This window comes from Cajanus cajan, chromosome 3, assembly GCF_000230855.2.
Source record: "Cajanus cajan strain Asha chromosome 3, NIPB_CcT2T_4, whole genome shotgun sequence".
Taxonomy (NCBI): domain Eukaryota; kingdom Viridiplantae; phylum Streptophyta; class Magnoliopsida; order Fabales; family Fabaceae; genus Cajanus; species Cajanus cajan.
The window spans coordinates 16,633,723-16,649,342 of NC_138519.1; the positions used below are offsets into that span (position 1 = coordinate 16,633,723).

General features: G+C 34.2%; 1 protein-coding gene across 1 annotated transcript; it reads left to right on the forward strand.

The window, feature by feature from the left end:
* Positions 1-379: 379 nt before the first annotated feature.
* On the forward strand, positions 380-898 carry LOC145956103 (uncharacterized). The gene is made up of 2 exons (XM_083071663.1): positions 380-511; positions 584-898. Exons 1-2 carry the CDS (start codon positions 380-382, stop codon positions 896-898), a joined length of 447 nt encoding a protein of 148 aa, XP_082927789.1.
* The last annotated feature ends 14,722 nt before the right edge of the window (positions 899-15,620 follow it).

Here is a 15,620-nt window from a genome sequence, read left to right on the forward strand (position 1 = left end):
TCTATATTAAAAAAAATTAAATTAATATAATTAATATAATGTACGATATCACACATTAAAAAATAAAATTATTGTAATACTAAATAATACAATATCATTGTAAATATATTAAATATATTGTTTCCTTTTCGGTAGAAATCTGTTTGCACCACCTAAAATAGTGGGATTGTAATCAAATCCCGTGGTGATCTGCCATATCATGATTATAGGAGAAATTATAGGAATCTGTAGGAATATGTTTAGCCTAATTATAGGGACCATGAGATGTACATATATGTAATCATATTGGCTGAATAAATCATCAGATTACCATCACAATTTCTTTATGGTATCAGAGCCTCTAGGCTCTGGTTGAGAAAAGCTGAGAGAAACAAACCAAATGGTGGGAAATTATGATGAGCGAATTCATGATGAAAAGGATCCTGAATGTGAACAACCTAAGATGGTGAAGAAGACACCATCTCCATATGATTTGAATTCTAGTGACAATCTAGGAAACGTGATTACCCAGGTGCAACTTCGGGGTGAAAACTATAATGAATGGGAAAAAGATATGAAAACCTCATTACTTGCACGATGAAAGTGGGGTTTTGTTGATGGTACAATACAACAACCGAAAGAAGGGTCTTCTAAAATGAAGGATTGGTGGACCGTGCAATCTATGTTGGTGTCATGGATTCTAAATACTATTGAACCAACTTTGCATTCTACTATCTCTTATATGGAGAATGCAAACGAGCTATGGAACGATATTGCAGAACGATTTTTAGTTGTGAATGGTCCTAGAATTCAACAACTGAAATTAGAATTGGCTGAGTGCAAACAAAACAGAACGCCCATGGTGAATTATTATGAAAAGCTTAAAACCTTGTGGGATGAGTTAGCAGATTACCAATAGATACGGACATGTATATGCAAAGGCTACTCCTATGATATTAAAACGCAACTGAAAAAACAAAGGGAGAAAGAAAAGGTGCACCAATTCCTGATGGGGCTTGATGACTCATTGTATGGTATAGTGCACTCAAATTTACTTGCTGGTGATCCATTACCTTCGTTGAATCGCGTCTATGCGACTCTAGTGCAAGAAGAACGGATGAAGATAATTACTAGAGCCAAGGAAGAACATGGAGTGGTTAGGGGTGGGCAAAAAAAACTGAATTGAACTGAACTGAACTGTACTATAAAAAACTGAACTGTTTGTAAAAAAACTGAACTGAACCATTTAAAAAAAATTGAATTGAACTGAAATGTTAGAAAGTTGAACTGTACTGAACTATAAAAGTTGAACTAAATTATAAAGATTGAACTATTTTTATAAAAGGATAAAAATTAAATGTGTCTAACATGTTCTATCTTAATGGATTAGCTTGTTAGTCTGATGACCAAAACTTTGCGAAAAAAAAGTGATTCGAAAAAAATTGTATCAATTTTGTGAAACCTAATGGATTAATTGAGCTATGTTGGACGACTTATTTTTAGGCTTAAAATTCACTGAGTTTGTTTGAATTAATTTTATATTTTTTTCCTTTGAAAAATTTAAATAAAATGAAAAATAAAGTAAAGTTGGCAAATGTGTCTATCTTGATAGACCAATGAGTCAAAATTGTTCAATTCAAAATATCATAACAGTTCAATGTAGTTTAAATCGCAGTTCTGTTCAAGTTTTTATAGTATAGTTCAGTTTAGTTCAATGACACAAACAAATAGTTCAGTTCAGTTCATCTGAACTAATATTCAGTTTAGTTCAGTTCATGAGAACTACTTTTAAGTTCAGTATAATTTTTATAAGTTCAGTTCAGTTCAGTTCATTTTGCCCACCCTTAGGAGTGGTCATAGGCTTGGTAGTACAAGCTGGTGTAGGGAAAAAAGGATGGGTTGATACAAAGGACAAATGAGCAGTATGTAAAAATTGTAATCAAACAGGTCATGAAGCCGAGTCTTGTTTCAAGCTAATAGGATATCCAAAATGGTGGGGAGATAGGCCATGAAATGTAGGAAAGACAACTGCTTATGGAAAATGAGTCATAGGTCATGGGAGAGGCATGAATATTCGTGCTATTGTTTCCCAAACTACAAATGCAGGAACAAGCACTCAAATAACAGATGCAGACAAAGGCGTTTTGATGGGTTTGAGCAATGAACAGTGGAAGATGCTAACGGACATTCTAAATAGTCACAAGGGAAACACCAATGAAAGAATGACAGGTAAAGAAGCAACATGGATTATTGACACAGGAGCTTCCAATCATATGACAAGGAACTTGAGATCTTTGCATGAAATAAAAACTTTGCAAGGATGCCTTGTGGGATTACCCAATGGACAATAAGTAATTGAACTTGAAAATGTTTTATATGTGCCTAAATAAAATTGCTATCTAATATTTGAGTCTCAATTGATAGATGCAACCAATTGTATAGTGCAGTTCACTAATTCTCTATATGTTATGTAGGATCGCACTTCAAGGATGTTGATTGGTGTAGGTGAACGAAGAGATGGGCTTTACTATTTTAGAGGGATTCGTCATGAAAAGATTTTCAAAGTGAATGGAGTGTGTTCATTTGATCTTTGGCATAGACGCATGGGGCACCACTCAATGGAAAAATTACACGACTGGTTTCTAATGTTAGTGGAAAATATAGTGAATTAGCTAATAAAGCATGTGATGTGTGTCATCGTGCAAAACAAACTAGAGATAATTTTTCTTTGAGTAATCATAAAGCTACTGCATCTTTTGAATTGATTCATTGTGATTTATGGGGTCCTTATCGAAATCCATCTTCTTGTGGTGCTCATTATTTTCTAATTATAGTAGACAATTTTTCTCGTGCAACTTGGATTTATTTGTTACTTGATAAAAAGGAAGTTTCACAATTTTTGCTAAACTTCGTGGCCTTGGTGCAAAGGCAACTTGGGAAGTAAGTAAAAATAATGCGGAGTGATAATGAAACAAAATTTATATGCCTAAAGAATATTTTTCTTAATTGTTGGATTGTTTTTCAGACTTCATGTACAAGAACACCCCAACAAAATGGTCGAGTCGAAAAAAAACACTAACATATCCTCAATGTTGCACGTGCCTTGCGATTTCAAGGTGGCCTTCCCATCTCTTTCTGGGGAGAATGTGTATTGACAATTGGATATTTGATAAATAGGATGCCAACATCTTTGTTGAATGGAAAGTCACTATATGAAATGCTCCATGAAAAACCTCCTTCCTATGACCACCTTAGGATATTTGGTTCTTTATGTTATGCACATAAACAAGGAGCAAAGGGAGACAAATTTACAAGTAGAAGTAGAAGATGTGTTTTTGTGGGATATTCTCATGGAAAGAAGGGATGGATGTCGTATGACTTGGAGAACAAAACATATTTCATATCGCGTGATGTTGATTTCTACGAGACTGAGTTTCCATATGCTCAACAAGATTCAACAGATAGCACTGATCCTTTGTCCAATTTGCCTAATTTAATTAGTGCTAAACCTGGTAGTGATAATGACAACAATTTTGATGATCACGATGATCAACCTAAATCTCACAATGTTGTCCCAATTGCTGAAGACAGGGGGTGTTGTTATAGATAAACACGGCAATGATGAAGCAACAATGATATAGCTTGGACGAGGGCAGCGACTATGTAACTAATACAGTCTAAGTGTTACCCCCAGTCTCTTGCTCACCATCCCATAGCATACTCCAGGTTCACCTTATCCTATAACACATTATGTGAATTGCAATAGTTTTTCTAATCAACATCGTAGGTTCGTTGCTTCTGTCACCATTGATAGAGAACCCACCACTTTCCTAGAGGCAATGAAGGATGTGCAATGGCGTTCCTCCATGCAACATGAGATCCAAGCACTTGAAGATAATAATACATGGACCCTATGCCACTTACTCCCACTAAAAGGGCTTTGGAATGTTAGTGGGTTTACAAGATCAAGCACAACTTTGATGGCACCATAGAACGATTCAAGGCTCGCCTTGTTATTCTTGGAAATCATTAAGTTGAAAGGATTGACTATAAAGAAACATTTGCCCTGGTGGCAAAAATGGTCACTATTCGTATTGTTCTAGCAATGGCTGCAACAAAAGGATGGGAACTCCATCAAATGGATGTACACAATGCTTTTCTCCATGGAGATTTGCAGGAAGAAGTTTTCATGAAGCCTCCACTTGGTTTTCATTCCTCTCATCTTGGTATGGTGTGTAAACTGTAGAAATCATTGTACAATTTAAAACAAGCTCCACACTACTGGTTCGCCAAGCTCTCTTTAGCTTTAAAGAGGTACGGGTTCTAGTAATCCTACTTAGATTACTCCCTTTTCACTTTGTTTCACAAACAGGTGCACCTTGTTGTGTTAGTTTATGTTGATGACTTAATTGTTGGAGGTAATGATTCTACCACAATTCAACGTACCACAATTCAACGATTTAAATCTTATCTAAGTCAATGCTTCCATACGAAAGATTTGGGTAAGTTAAAATGCTTTCTAGGTGTTGAAGTTGCATGATCACAATGTAGGCTATTTCTTTGTCAAAGGAAATATGCATTAGATATCATCATTGAGGCAGGAGTCCTTGGTGCAAAACTTGTGACTACTCCGATGGAACAAAATCATCATCTTGGTCTTTCCAAGGGACCATGTCTTACTTCCCCGAATAAGTATCGATGATTAGTTGGTTGTCTCATATATTTTTGTTTTACAAGGCCGAAACTATCATATTGTGTACACATTCTTTCTCAATTCTTGCAGTAGCCTCGTATGGAGCATTGGGAGGCTGCCTTGCGTGTGGTTTGCTACCTCAAAGGCACCCCGGGGCAAGGAATTTTGTTGGATAGTACTTGTGATCAACGACTGACCAGGTGGTGTGATGCAGATTGGGCTGCTTGCCCTCTAACTAGACGGTCCCTTACTGGATGGATTGTTCTCTTAGGTCATTCCCCTATCTCTTGGAAAACTAAAAAGCAATATATTGTATCTCGTTCTTCTACTGAAGCTGAGTATCGCTCCATGGCTGCCACCACTTGTGAACTAAAATGGGTCAAAAGTATACTATTGAGTCTTGGCATATATCATTCCATGCCTATGCATCTAAAATGCGATAGCCAAGTTGCTCTTCACATTGCCAAGAATCCCATATTTCATGAATGCACAAAGCATATTGAAGTTGATTGCCATTTTGTTCATGATGATGAGATTATCAAAGGGACCTTGCTGGCTTCTTATGTTTCCACACGCTCTCAACTCACAGATATATTCACCAAGGCATTAGGGTGTGCACTATTCTCTTCTTTCCTTACCAAGTTGGGCACTCGAAATCTTCATGCACTAACTTGATGGGGAGGGGGTAATACAATATCTCTTAGGTGTTTCTTCCTTAATTGATGGCTAAGGGAACCCCTGAGAATTGATAGGAGAAAGGAAACAGATATTTGATTTCAAGCCTGCGTTTTCATTCCTTCGAAAGGCTATATATAGCCATTACAAAAACATGCAAATCAGAATTAGTTACAATCAGAGGGTCCTCCGGATTTGTAGGCAAAGGAATCTATGAAAATAACAATCTTCCAATTCTAACTTATTCTATGCAAGGAAATATAGTGGCTCGGCACTTCTAGAAACATGCTGACATAGTGAGCTCTATGGGATGTAATCCTTCAGATGGGCTGGTGCGGTAGTAATCCTTTTGGGCCTTGCATTAGCCAAATGGGTTGTGGTCTGATTGCTAACAATATCATTGTAAATATATTGTTTCTTTTTCGATAAAAATCTGTTTGCACCACCTAAAATAGTGGGATTGTAATCAAATCCCGTGGTGATCTGCTGTATCATGATTATAGGAGAAACTATAGAAATCCATAGGAATCTGTTTAGCCTAATTATAAAAATCATGAGATGTAAATATATATAACCATATTGGCTGAATAAATCATCACACTACCATCACAATTTCTTTACTAAATAACAAATATCACATACTAAACTTGAAATTTAATATCATGAGTCCATAACACAATTCCATAAAGTTCATAAATGTCAAATCCATAATAACAAAATTCACAAACAATTAAACTAAAGTTAATGAAAAAACTCCATAAAATAAGTTCAAAAATCAAAATATAAATAATATCAACATTCAAAATTTATGTCCAAATTATTAACAATTCAAAAGCAAGTTTACAGAGAACAAATGACGTTGTATTTTTTTTTATTATAAATAATTTGGCAACCCAGATTGATTTACTAATTTTATGTGAAAATTGACCAGTTTGATATCTCAACTACTTAGAACAAAAATTGTTCCAATTTGAACACCAGTTCCGATCGAATTGGCGGTTGTATCTAATTATTCAAAATAAAAAGCTCTCCTGGGTAGCATGCATGATGTTTTCGGGTTCTGCAGGTAAGATCCTCAACCTTTTTCAGCTAAAACACTTTGATGTTTTTTATGTTGAACTCATACAAAACTGTGAAAGGAGAACCATAGCCTTTTACCCAGATGTGATATCTAATTGAGACAAAGCTACTATTTGAGTTCTCTAAAGCATGAGCACTAAAGGCCTAGAACATAGATTATTATAGCTAAGAAGAAAGAACTAAGTTATGACTTTACATAGTAACCCATCAACCTTTAGCTTCTTGCTTTGAAGGAAATCATCATTTGTCATTGTTGAGATTTTTATATTTTTTTTCTTTGAACATATTGGCCTATGTTCTTTATTGATCTGGTTTGTAAGTTAACCTTGATAAATTGGTTCATAACTTTTCGTAGTAGTAGGATCCTCTTATCTTCATTTGATTGAATGATAAATCAACAACTCATTTATGGATACAAAATCAGAGTGTTTTCCACTTTGGTTGAATAATTAGCTTTATGTTTGACAATATATAAGGGTCCTTTATGTGTGACTTATACGACTATTTTTATTTACATTTGAATTGTTAGTACCTGTAGTGTCCATTCATCATTGGTGTTTCATGATTATTCTAATAAGAAAAACCAAGGACATAATTTTATTATTAATTAAAATTTATTAGATATATATTAATTTTAGTTGTACTTATTTAATGAGTTTTCACTCTCTAATTTGTAGTTTCAAATAAATTTTAATAAATAGTAGACAATGAGTTAGAAAGAATGTTGGAATGTATCCCGAACACTCTTCAATTCAATATCTAGTTCTATTGGACCTACAAAAAGTTAATTTGAACTTCAATCAAATTAAATTAAAATAAGTGTTGGTAAATTAAATTACATATCGAGTCAAAATAATATAATTTAGTGGTTAATTCAATTTATACAACACAATCATTGAAATCACTAGTTTAAATTTGTTGCATATTTTTTATATATTTCAAAATGGGGTATAATTCTTTTTTACAGAATTAACCTCTATAGAAATAAAATTGTGTCTTCAGACACAACTCCATACATAGAACAAAGTTTGAACTCTGAAATTTGGTTAATAAGAACAAGTATTGAACTATTTTAACTAATAACTTTTACATATTATCTTTTAATTATGTGATGAAACATTCTTTGATCAGGATAATAACTTTCCAGAAAAATAAAGTCATTATTGAACGATTAAGAAATTTTTCACTTAAGTTGTGTCTTAGCATTTACAATTATCCAAGAATTTAGAGTGCATAGATAACATGCATGTTAAATAAAATAATAATTATTTTTAATTTACGGTTAATTATTTGTACTAACCCATTTAATAAAATAATAATAATTATTTTAATAAATAATAATTATTTTTAATATACGGTTAAATGTTTGTACTAACCCATTTCCAAATAAATTAATTAGTTATATTAACTAGTTTAAATAAATTAACATTTGGTTATTGAAAGTTGAAAGTTCAGTTTAAGTAAATAAGCAACTGTTTGCAGTTTGTTTAGTTTATACAACACATCGATGCCTTCAGATAAAAGTATCGTGCATTTATTTCAATATTTGAGTTATTGACAAGTCTTTGATCATAAAATAATTTATCATAGCCCTTTTCTTTATTGTGTTCGAAACTTTTCTTTACATTCATTCAAAACCAGTTTTTGCTAGTTCAACCGTTTTAAGATTTTAACAAGTCACGACCATCCAAAATAAAAACCTCAAATATAGAAATTAAGAGAATGAACTTAATACTAGTCACTAGAAGATGGAAATTGACTCATCATTCATCAAGGTGAACTACCAAAGAAGTGCAGGTCCTGCATGACTATACCAAAGAAGCAATTGACATAGGTGTTCTCCAACAGCATACAGGTCTTTCTGCTCTCAAAATCTGGCAAAGTTAAGCTAAGCATGCTTAAACAACTTCATGCTGAGCCAATGAAAGTACACAGTGACCAAAATTATAGGGAGAGTCAATGGCACCAAGAAGCAATAGTACCTATTATAATTATCAAAAGAAAAACAGGAAAATAATGAGTTTTTCTTTCTCATTTGGGGAGAGTTAATAATAATTACAAAGATAACAACAATTGCTTATCAAGAAATTATACCATCAACAAAATATTTGTTATTTGTTCCAATGGTGAATTTATTAGTTGCAACATAATCACAACACACACGTTAAATTTATTTTTCTCATTTTAGAAAAGTCCAGAAAAGGGTGATGATGTTTTGATGGTGGAAAACTTAATTTAAGGCACTAACTCAAATTATGCATTTAGCAATTACATAAATCCAGACCTAAATTTGGAGGATCCCATGTCCAAAAGAAAGAATCACTAAGGAAGCTAGGATAACCATCATGTTGGACCAAGAGACAAATGGTACCTGATTAAGTACTTATCAAAAATCACCTCCCTCGTCCTGATCTCCAACATGTTCGTTGGTTCTTCTATCAAAAACCATTTCCCTAAAATTATTTCCTAAAGCATCACCAAGAGAGTTATTTTCTACAAAATCATTGTCTGAAGGATGTGAGGAAGTCCAAGCTGTTTAGTGTAGGCTACAATAGAGTATGGAATCTTTCGTTACTATAGACATTAATGCTATCGATCAGGATAATTTGATGTTGGAGAAATTCAGAGGCTATGGCTACAGATAACCAACACTATCATTCTTCTTGAAGATGTTTGATTTAATCAAGATTTGCAGATAGTTTACAGTTCTGTACACAAATAACACCCCTAATACTAGAAGGAGTGTAATGTGGTGCCACCTAATTGACAACTTCAATAAAGTGAATGTTGAGAACAGATCAGGAGAGTTCTCTTGGAAATTCAGGTGTTGATTTGTTTATATCCTTTTATAATCTATTAGCCATAATCTCGTTTCTGATTTTCATATATACCTAAAAATAAACTTCGTTTCTACCCTTAGAGATCTACAAGACAAGCAGACACATACATGGAGCAAACCTCAAAACTTTACAGATACACAACATGACAAGAACACAACCCAGTTTAATTTGCGTAATCGAGTAAGCAGAAAAATCATACCATGTTCCAAAGAATCCAAACCAACCAAATCATATCTTGTCTTGAATGAAAACACTGTAACCTCTCAATGTGTGGCACGAATAAGATTTTCATGAAACACAGTAACGCACCCATTATCATCATCAAACAAGCATGAATAACATGTTCATGAAACACAGTAACATACCCATTATCATCATCACACGACACAAAACAATTTATACAAAAACCCATGACAGAACATATTGCAATTTCAAGCCCTTTCATTCTACACCCTAAATTATGCCCTCCCCAAAATTGACAATTATGCTGAAAAACAATGGACATGAAAGTAAAAACCTACAGAATCACATCTCAATATCAGGACTAATTAATTAATTAATTACCAGTCATTTTGTAATGCAGAAATGAGGGCAATGTTTGAAGGTGGGAGAAGCTTGGAAATAATAGCAACAAAGAAATACCCAACAAAGAAAATGGAGCCAATTGAGACAAACAACCATCCCCGCAATTTTCTCTCATCAAATGAAGCCAACCACCGCATAGAATCAACCAACCTTGAACACAATCAAACAAATGCCTTGGAAGGGATTTTTCTGAAAAACAAAAAACAAAAAATAAAAATTAGAGGTTTGGATTATAATAACAGACTCGAGTTTAGTTCCATGGTTTATGCCAATTTGGGTTACACAAAAATTAATTAACAGAAGAAAATCACAGTTAAGAAGAAGCACTAAGCACGCACCTTTGAAACTTGAAGGATGCCACTTCCACGTACTAAGCAAACTACGAAACTCCTATCGATATTGAGAAGTTGCGTTCCGTATGACCGCACCTACGGATAAATTTAAGAAAGGATTTGAGTTTAGAGAATTGGCCCAACGGACACAACGTTTTAACTATTTTGTCTTTTTTTTTTGTTTAAGTTTGATAGGCCTTCTTTTAATTAAGTTTAATTTCTTTTAATTTTTTTTAAATAAGCGCATATAATGTACTAAATGTAGTAAAATAATAATAATAATAATAAAAAGTATAATAATAATTTATGTAAAACATAATACTAATATATATAAAGAATGATTTATTTACTTAGGAGTAAATATACCTAACTGAGATTATCTATCAATTAGAATTAATGAAACGAAGTATCAAATGATTTTTATTTTTTTTTAAATTTACAAATTTATTATGTACATTAATAACTTTTAGTTTAATAATTAGATCGTTAAAATTTGATATAGAGCATGACTTATATAGAGTAAACGAATCGCTCTTTATATATATACATATATATAAAATAAACTAAATAATAGTAAAATTAAAAACTAAATAAAAAGTAACATATAATTATAAATTTTAATTTTATTAATTTATTATAAAAGCAAAATAGAACTATAGAAGAGATATAATATTTTTAAAACTTTTCTAAAGTGGTAAAGGTTGACATAACCACTTATCCAAATGTCCAAACTTTAACTAAAAGAGTATAAAATAACAACTAAAACTTAAAAATATGGCTTTTAAAGGTCATACATAAGTTTTAAATTTTAATATCAAAGAATCACTAAAAACATTAACATAAGTATAGACTCACTTGTAATACTAAAATCCTATTCACCTCCTATCAAAACAAGGTTTCCAAAAGAGTACCAAGTTGATCTCATCAACAAATGACATTCAATTTAAACACAAACCAAAACAATACCAAGTTGATCCTCATCAACAAATAACATTCAATTTAAACACAAACAAAACAAACAAGGAGAGAGAGAACATGCTATAATTTTGGGAGAGCATGCTAAAATATCTCATCCACTTTCTTCTCTTATAAAGAAAGCCACCTCGAGGGTTTTTCTTCCATAATGTCAGGGTCATCCAATAAGACCCTTATTCCAATTATTTACTATTAAGCCATTTCCTAAGGACTATAAATTAGGATCACACATATTAACCCATATTTACAAGCATGGTGACACTAGAAAATATCCTATCAACAACTTTCAGTGATAGAATCATATGCTCAAGTGTGCAACGAAATCAAAGGGATAAACCAATGTGACAACTAACCATTAAATTTTATAAAGTATTGATCAATGGTTCAATGTGTTTACCCTGTTGTGCAGGAATTAGGTTTGGAAAATGAGATTGCCATGTTGGTGAAGCATAACAGGATGTTGCAAAAATTACAAGGATTGGAACTGAGTGAAGAAACCAAGAAGCTGAGGCTTTTTTTTATACATATCCATCTTCTCCAAAGGCATCATATCTCCAATTGACACAAGGATTTCTCCAATTTGCTGAACTTGGTCAATGACATGGGCAACATTGTCATCAAAGTTGTTCTTAGAGAGGTCTAGGTACTCTGGAGTAGTTGTAGAGGGGTGTGGAGAAGTCACCAGGGATGAAATTGAAGCTGAAGTCAAGGTTTGTGAGGTCACAGATGAAGGGTGGCATTGTGAGGGTGATGTTGAAGTGGGGGAGAGTGAAGGCAGTAATTGAGCCAGTGGTGTCGCAACCCGAAAATTTCCGATCTCGCGACTAATGATTTAGACATCCTTTTGAAAATCTCATCAATTAAGGAATGCCCGGACATCAGACTAATCCTTAATCAATGGTTTTGAAAATAGGTTCATGGAGTCGCCACCAATGTTTTATTCAAAACATTGGAAAAAGAAAAGGTTTTTAAAAGTCTAATAATGGCCTTGATAACCAGAATTGGGTTCAGGGGTCGGTTACGTGTAGGGATGGTATTAAGAACCCGTACAACGGCCTAAATCGGTACCCTATGATGAAGATAACATAATAAGAATTAATAGTTTAAATATTTAATCCCTTTTATTAACAATTATTTACATGAAAATTAAATTACATGGTGAACCCTAAGATATCTACATTTATTGTTGGTATTTGTTGATTTAGATTTGGTCCTAAGATTTATTGATTTGTGTGTTTGATTTTGCTTTATAGGTAAGATGGAATTTATGTTCTACTACAATGACTATTTTAGGGATTTTGAATTCTCAAGTATATAAATTGATAAACCTCCTTAGAGTTTGTGCTTGCAGTTATGATTAAATGTTGTATATAGCGTTAAATGGAAGACTGTAAAGCTTTGTGCCATTTATGGTGTTCAAATTGGTTTTGTCCATGCCTTCTTAGTGGTGGAATACATAGGGTGCTTTGGTCGAAAAATTAATGGTGAACTTGTTACAGGAATAGGGGCAGATGAGACAAAGGAAGAAAAAGAGCACATACAGGGCACAACAAATTCGGTTATTGAAGAAGGATTAATGGCAATTGATCCTGAAATCCGAGAGTATGAGAAAGAGAAATAGAGAGAGAAATGCTAACAAACTTTTTACTGACTTTGTTGTATAAAGGAGGGCAATTGGCATGAAGAAAGGGCAGAGAATATTTCAGAGTATTGTTCTCCATTCACATCTTTCTTCTTGGTCCCTTCTCTTTCTGCTGCCCCGTCATAGTATTTTCCTCATATATGTCAACTGCAGATTTATTGCTTACATAATTGGCTCTTCTTTAGCATATCATGTAGTATTCTATTTGGAATTTAGTACTTCCTTCTGTACTTGGTTTATTCCATCAATGAAGTTTTTTTCTACTATCTTTCATTTGCTACTGTTATTGTTAAATTTAAACAGCTTGTGGAATCCTCTTACATTGGTGCTTTCATTCTTTCCTATGGCTGATAATACTAGAAAGAAGGATTTGCAATAGGATATCAAGCGTCTTCTTGCTGAACTGGATTGAACCAATGTTGCTAGAGCTAAAGATGCCCTTCTCATTGAACGCTTTGAAACCCAACTGAGCTCATTATAATTGCATGCGGCTTTTCAGAGTAGCCCGAAATTATCCGCTTCAGGGCAACAACATTTTCAGGTTCGTAACATTAATTTGGATTTTACACCATTTGATGGTTTTGATGTTTTACATTGGATCTTCAAGGCTGAGAAGTTCTTTGAATATTATCACACTCCCGAGGAACATCAATTGTTGATTACTATTGTGCATCTTGAGAAAGTGGTTGTACCATGGTTTCAAATGCTAACCCGCAATAACCCCTTCGAGTCTTGGTCATCATTCACTTGAGTTATGGAGTTGGAATTTGGCCCATCACAATATGAATCACCTCGTGATGGACCATGGGTCATGGGTCCAATTACTAGAGCTATGATTAGGAGCATACAGGAGGGATTGGATAGCTTGAAGACTAATGGGCTTTCTAAGTCCAAGGTACTCTTCATTTGGACCACCCTATCTTGAAGAGAAGGCATAGTTCTTTTGTATATAGTTTGTACATAGTTTTCATTGTATATGTTTCTTTTTGCCTTTGTATTTGTGAGACACCTTGTTTCCTTTTTATAGATCATTGTATATAGAATTTAGAGTAGGTTCTTTGGAGACTTTTACTCCATTTTACCTTGTATTAAAGGTCATTCATTTTTACTTTTTCAGTAGTAGAAGTGAGGTGAAAATTAACAAGGCATGAGGGTGTGTTTAGCAATTGGACCAGAATTGGGCCTAGGCCAAATTTTACATATTGGATTTGTTTTGCTCCATATTTTTCAAGGATTTGATTTAGCTAGGTCTCACTATCTTTGGATGGACCTAACTAAACCAAATCAAAAATCTTTGAAACGAATTAAGTGAGCAAACAAGCCCAAGGCTACCTAGCTTCCTTCCTTGGCCGAACTTGCTACCAACCTTGTTGTCTTTGGGAAGCTTATGCTACAAGCTTTTAACTTAGCTTGCTTCCTAAGCAAGCTAATATAAAAGCTTGCTCCACAAGCCTCCTAAACTAGAGTGGACGGTCAAGCTAAGCCTACCATGATTCACTTGAATCATGGTTAAACTTAGTTTCCTCTACAAGCTACCTACTTCTATATAAGTCTAAACCTAACACTTGCACTCACTTTTGGACTTAATGAATCAAAATTTTCTCTCAAAATTTTCTCTTCCAAAAGCCTAGAAACCGTGGAGAAACTCTCTCCCTTAGGAACCTTCACAAGGGACTTTCTCCCTTGTGCCTTGGTTTCTCTCTTCTTCTTCTCCTTTGAGAAGAATCGAACCACAAGAGTGGCTTCTACAAGCTTTGGAGTTTTCTTTGCTTCTGCCATTTTCACCATTGATGAACCTCTAAGAGCTAGATTGGACGCATGGATGGAGCTTGAGAAAGAACAACAACCATTTCATCAAGTCTATTCCATCACCTCGAGGTACACTTTTTAAGCTTACCATTTGGCCCATCACAGTATGAATCACCTCGGGGTACACTCTTTAAACTTACCTAAACCACCTCTGAGCATGATTATTGCTTAGAGTTCCAAGCCTTAGCCAACCGAGTGCACAACTTACCCCCTGATGCCCTATTAGATTGCTCTGTTAGTGGCCTCAAAGAGGATATCAAGTGTGATGTTTTCATTCAAGCACTTTTTTCTATAGCCAGGGTAGTGTCCTTAGCCAAAATCTATTATTGGAGATCAGCGCATATCAATTAGAATTTGTTAGAGATTAGCATATATCAATCATAATCATTCAATTCTAATTTGTACAGCCCATAATAGGATTTAATGTTAATAAGATCAATTTTATTTCTCCTCCTTTAATTATTTAGATACAACATTTATAAGGAGAAATATTTCCTAGATTTTTAGGGATAGATTAGTGTGCAGGTTTATTCCCTTGTATTCTATTTCTACCACTTTTGTATTTTTCCCAAATCAGAGAAATATACATTATATTTTTCGCATGGTATCAAAGCTCGATCTGAACCATCCCTAACCTAGCGCCACCAACCATGGGAGAGAACAAGGTAGAAGGTTCGACCACCAATTTGGTCGAAGGGCCTGCTCTTCTTATCTCTAGTCATTGTAGACCCCTAAAATTGTCCGGGTCGGAAATAAGACTCGAAGACTCTCAAAGATCAAAGGAAAGTCAGCCAGAAGGACTCCCAGAAGACCATAGGATGACTATCTGTAGGTTTAGAGGTCTTAGAGTAGCCAAAAATAAGAAAGTGGGAGGTTTGGAGCTCAATACGGCCTCCTTGGAGTTCAGTACGGCCGTACTGCACATTTTGTACTACAATACGGCCGTACTGAAACCAATACGGCCGTATTGAAGTTTCTGTATTTCAATACGGCCGTACTGAATTCAATAC

Bases quoted from the DNA above. Each gene is read 5' to 3' on its own strand.
- LOC145956103 (XM_083071663.1), top strand. From the start codon at position 380: ATGGTGGGAAATTATGATGAGCGAATTCATGATGAAAAGGATCCTGAA. The intron at 512-583 runs GTGCAACTTCGG...GCACGATGAAAG, and splicing joins TAGGAAACGTGATTACCCAG to TGGGGTTTTGTTGATGGTAC.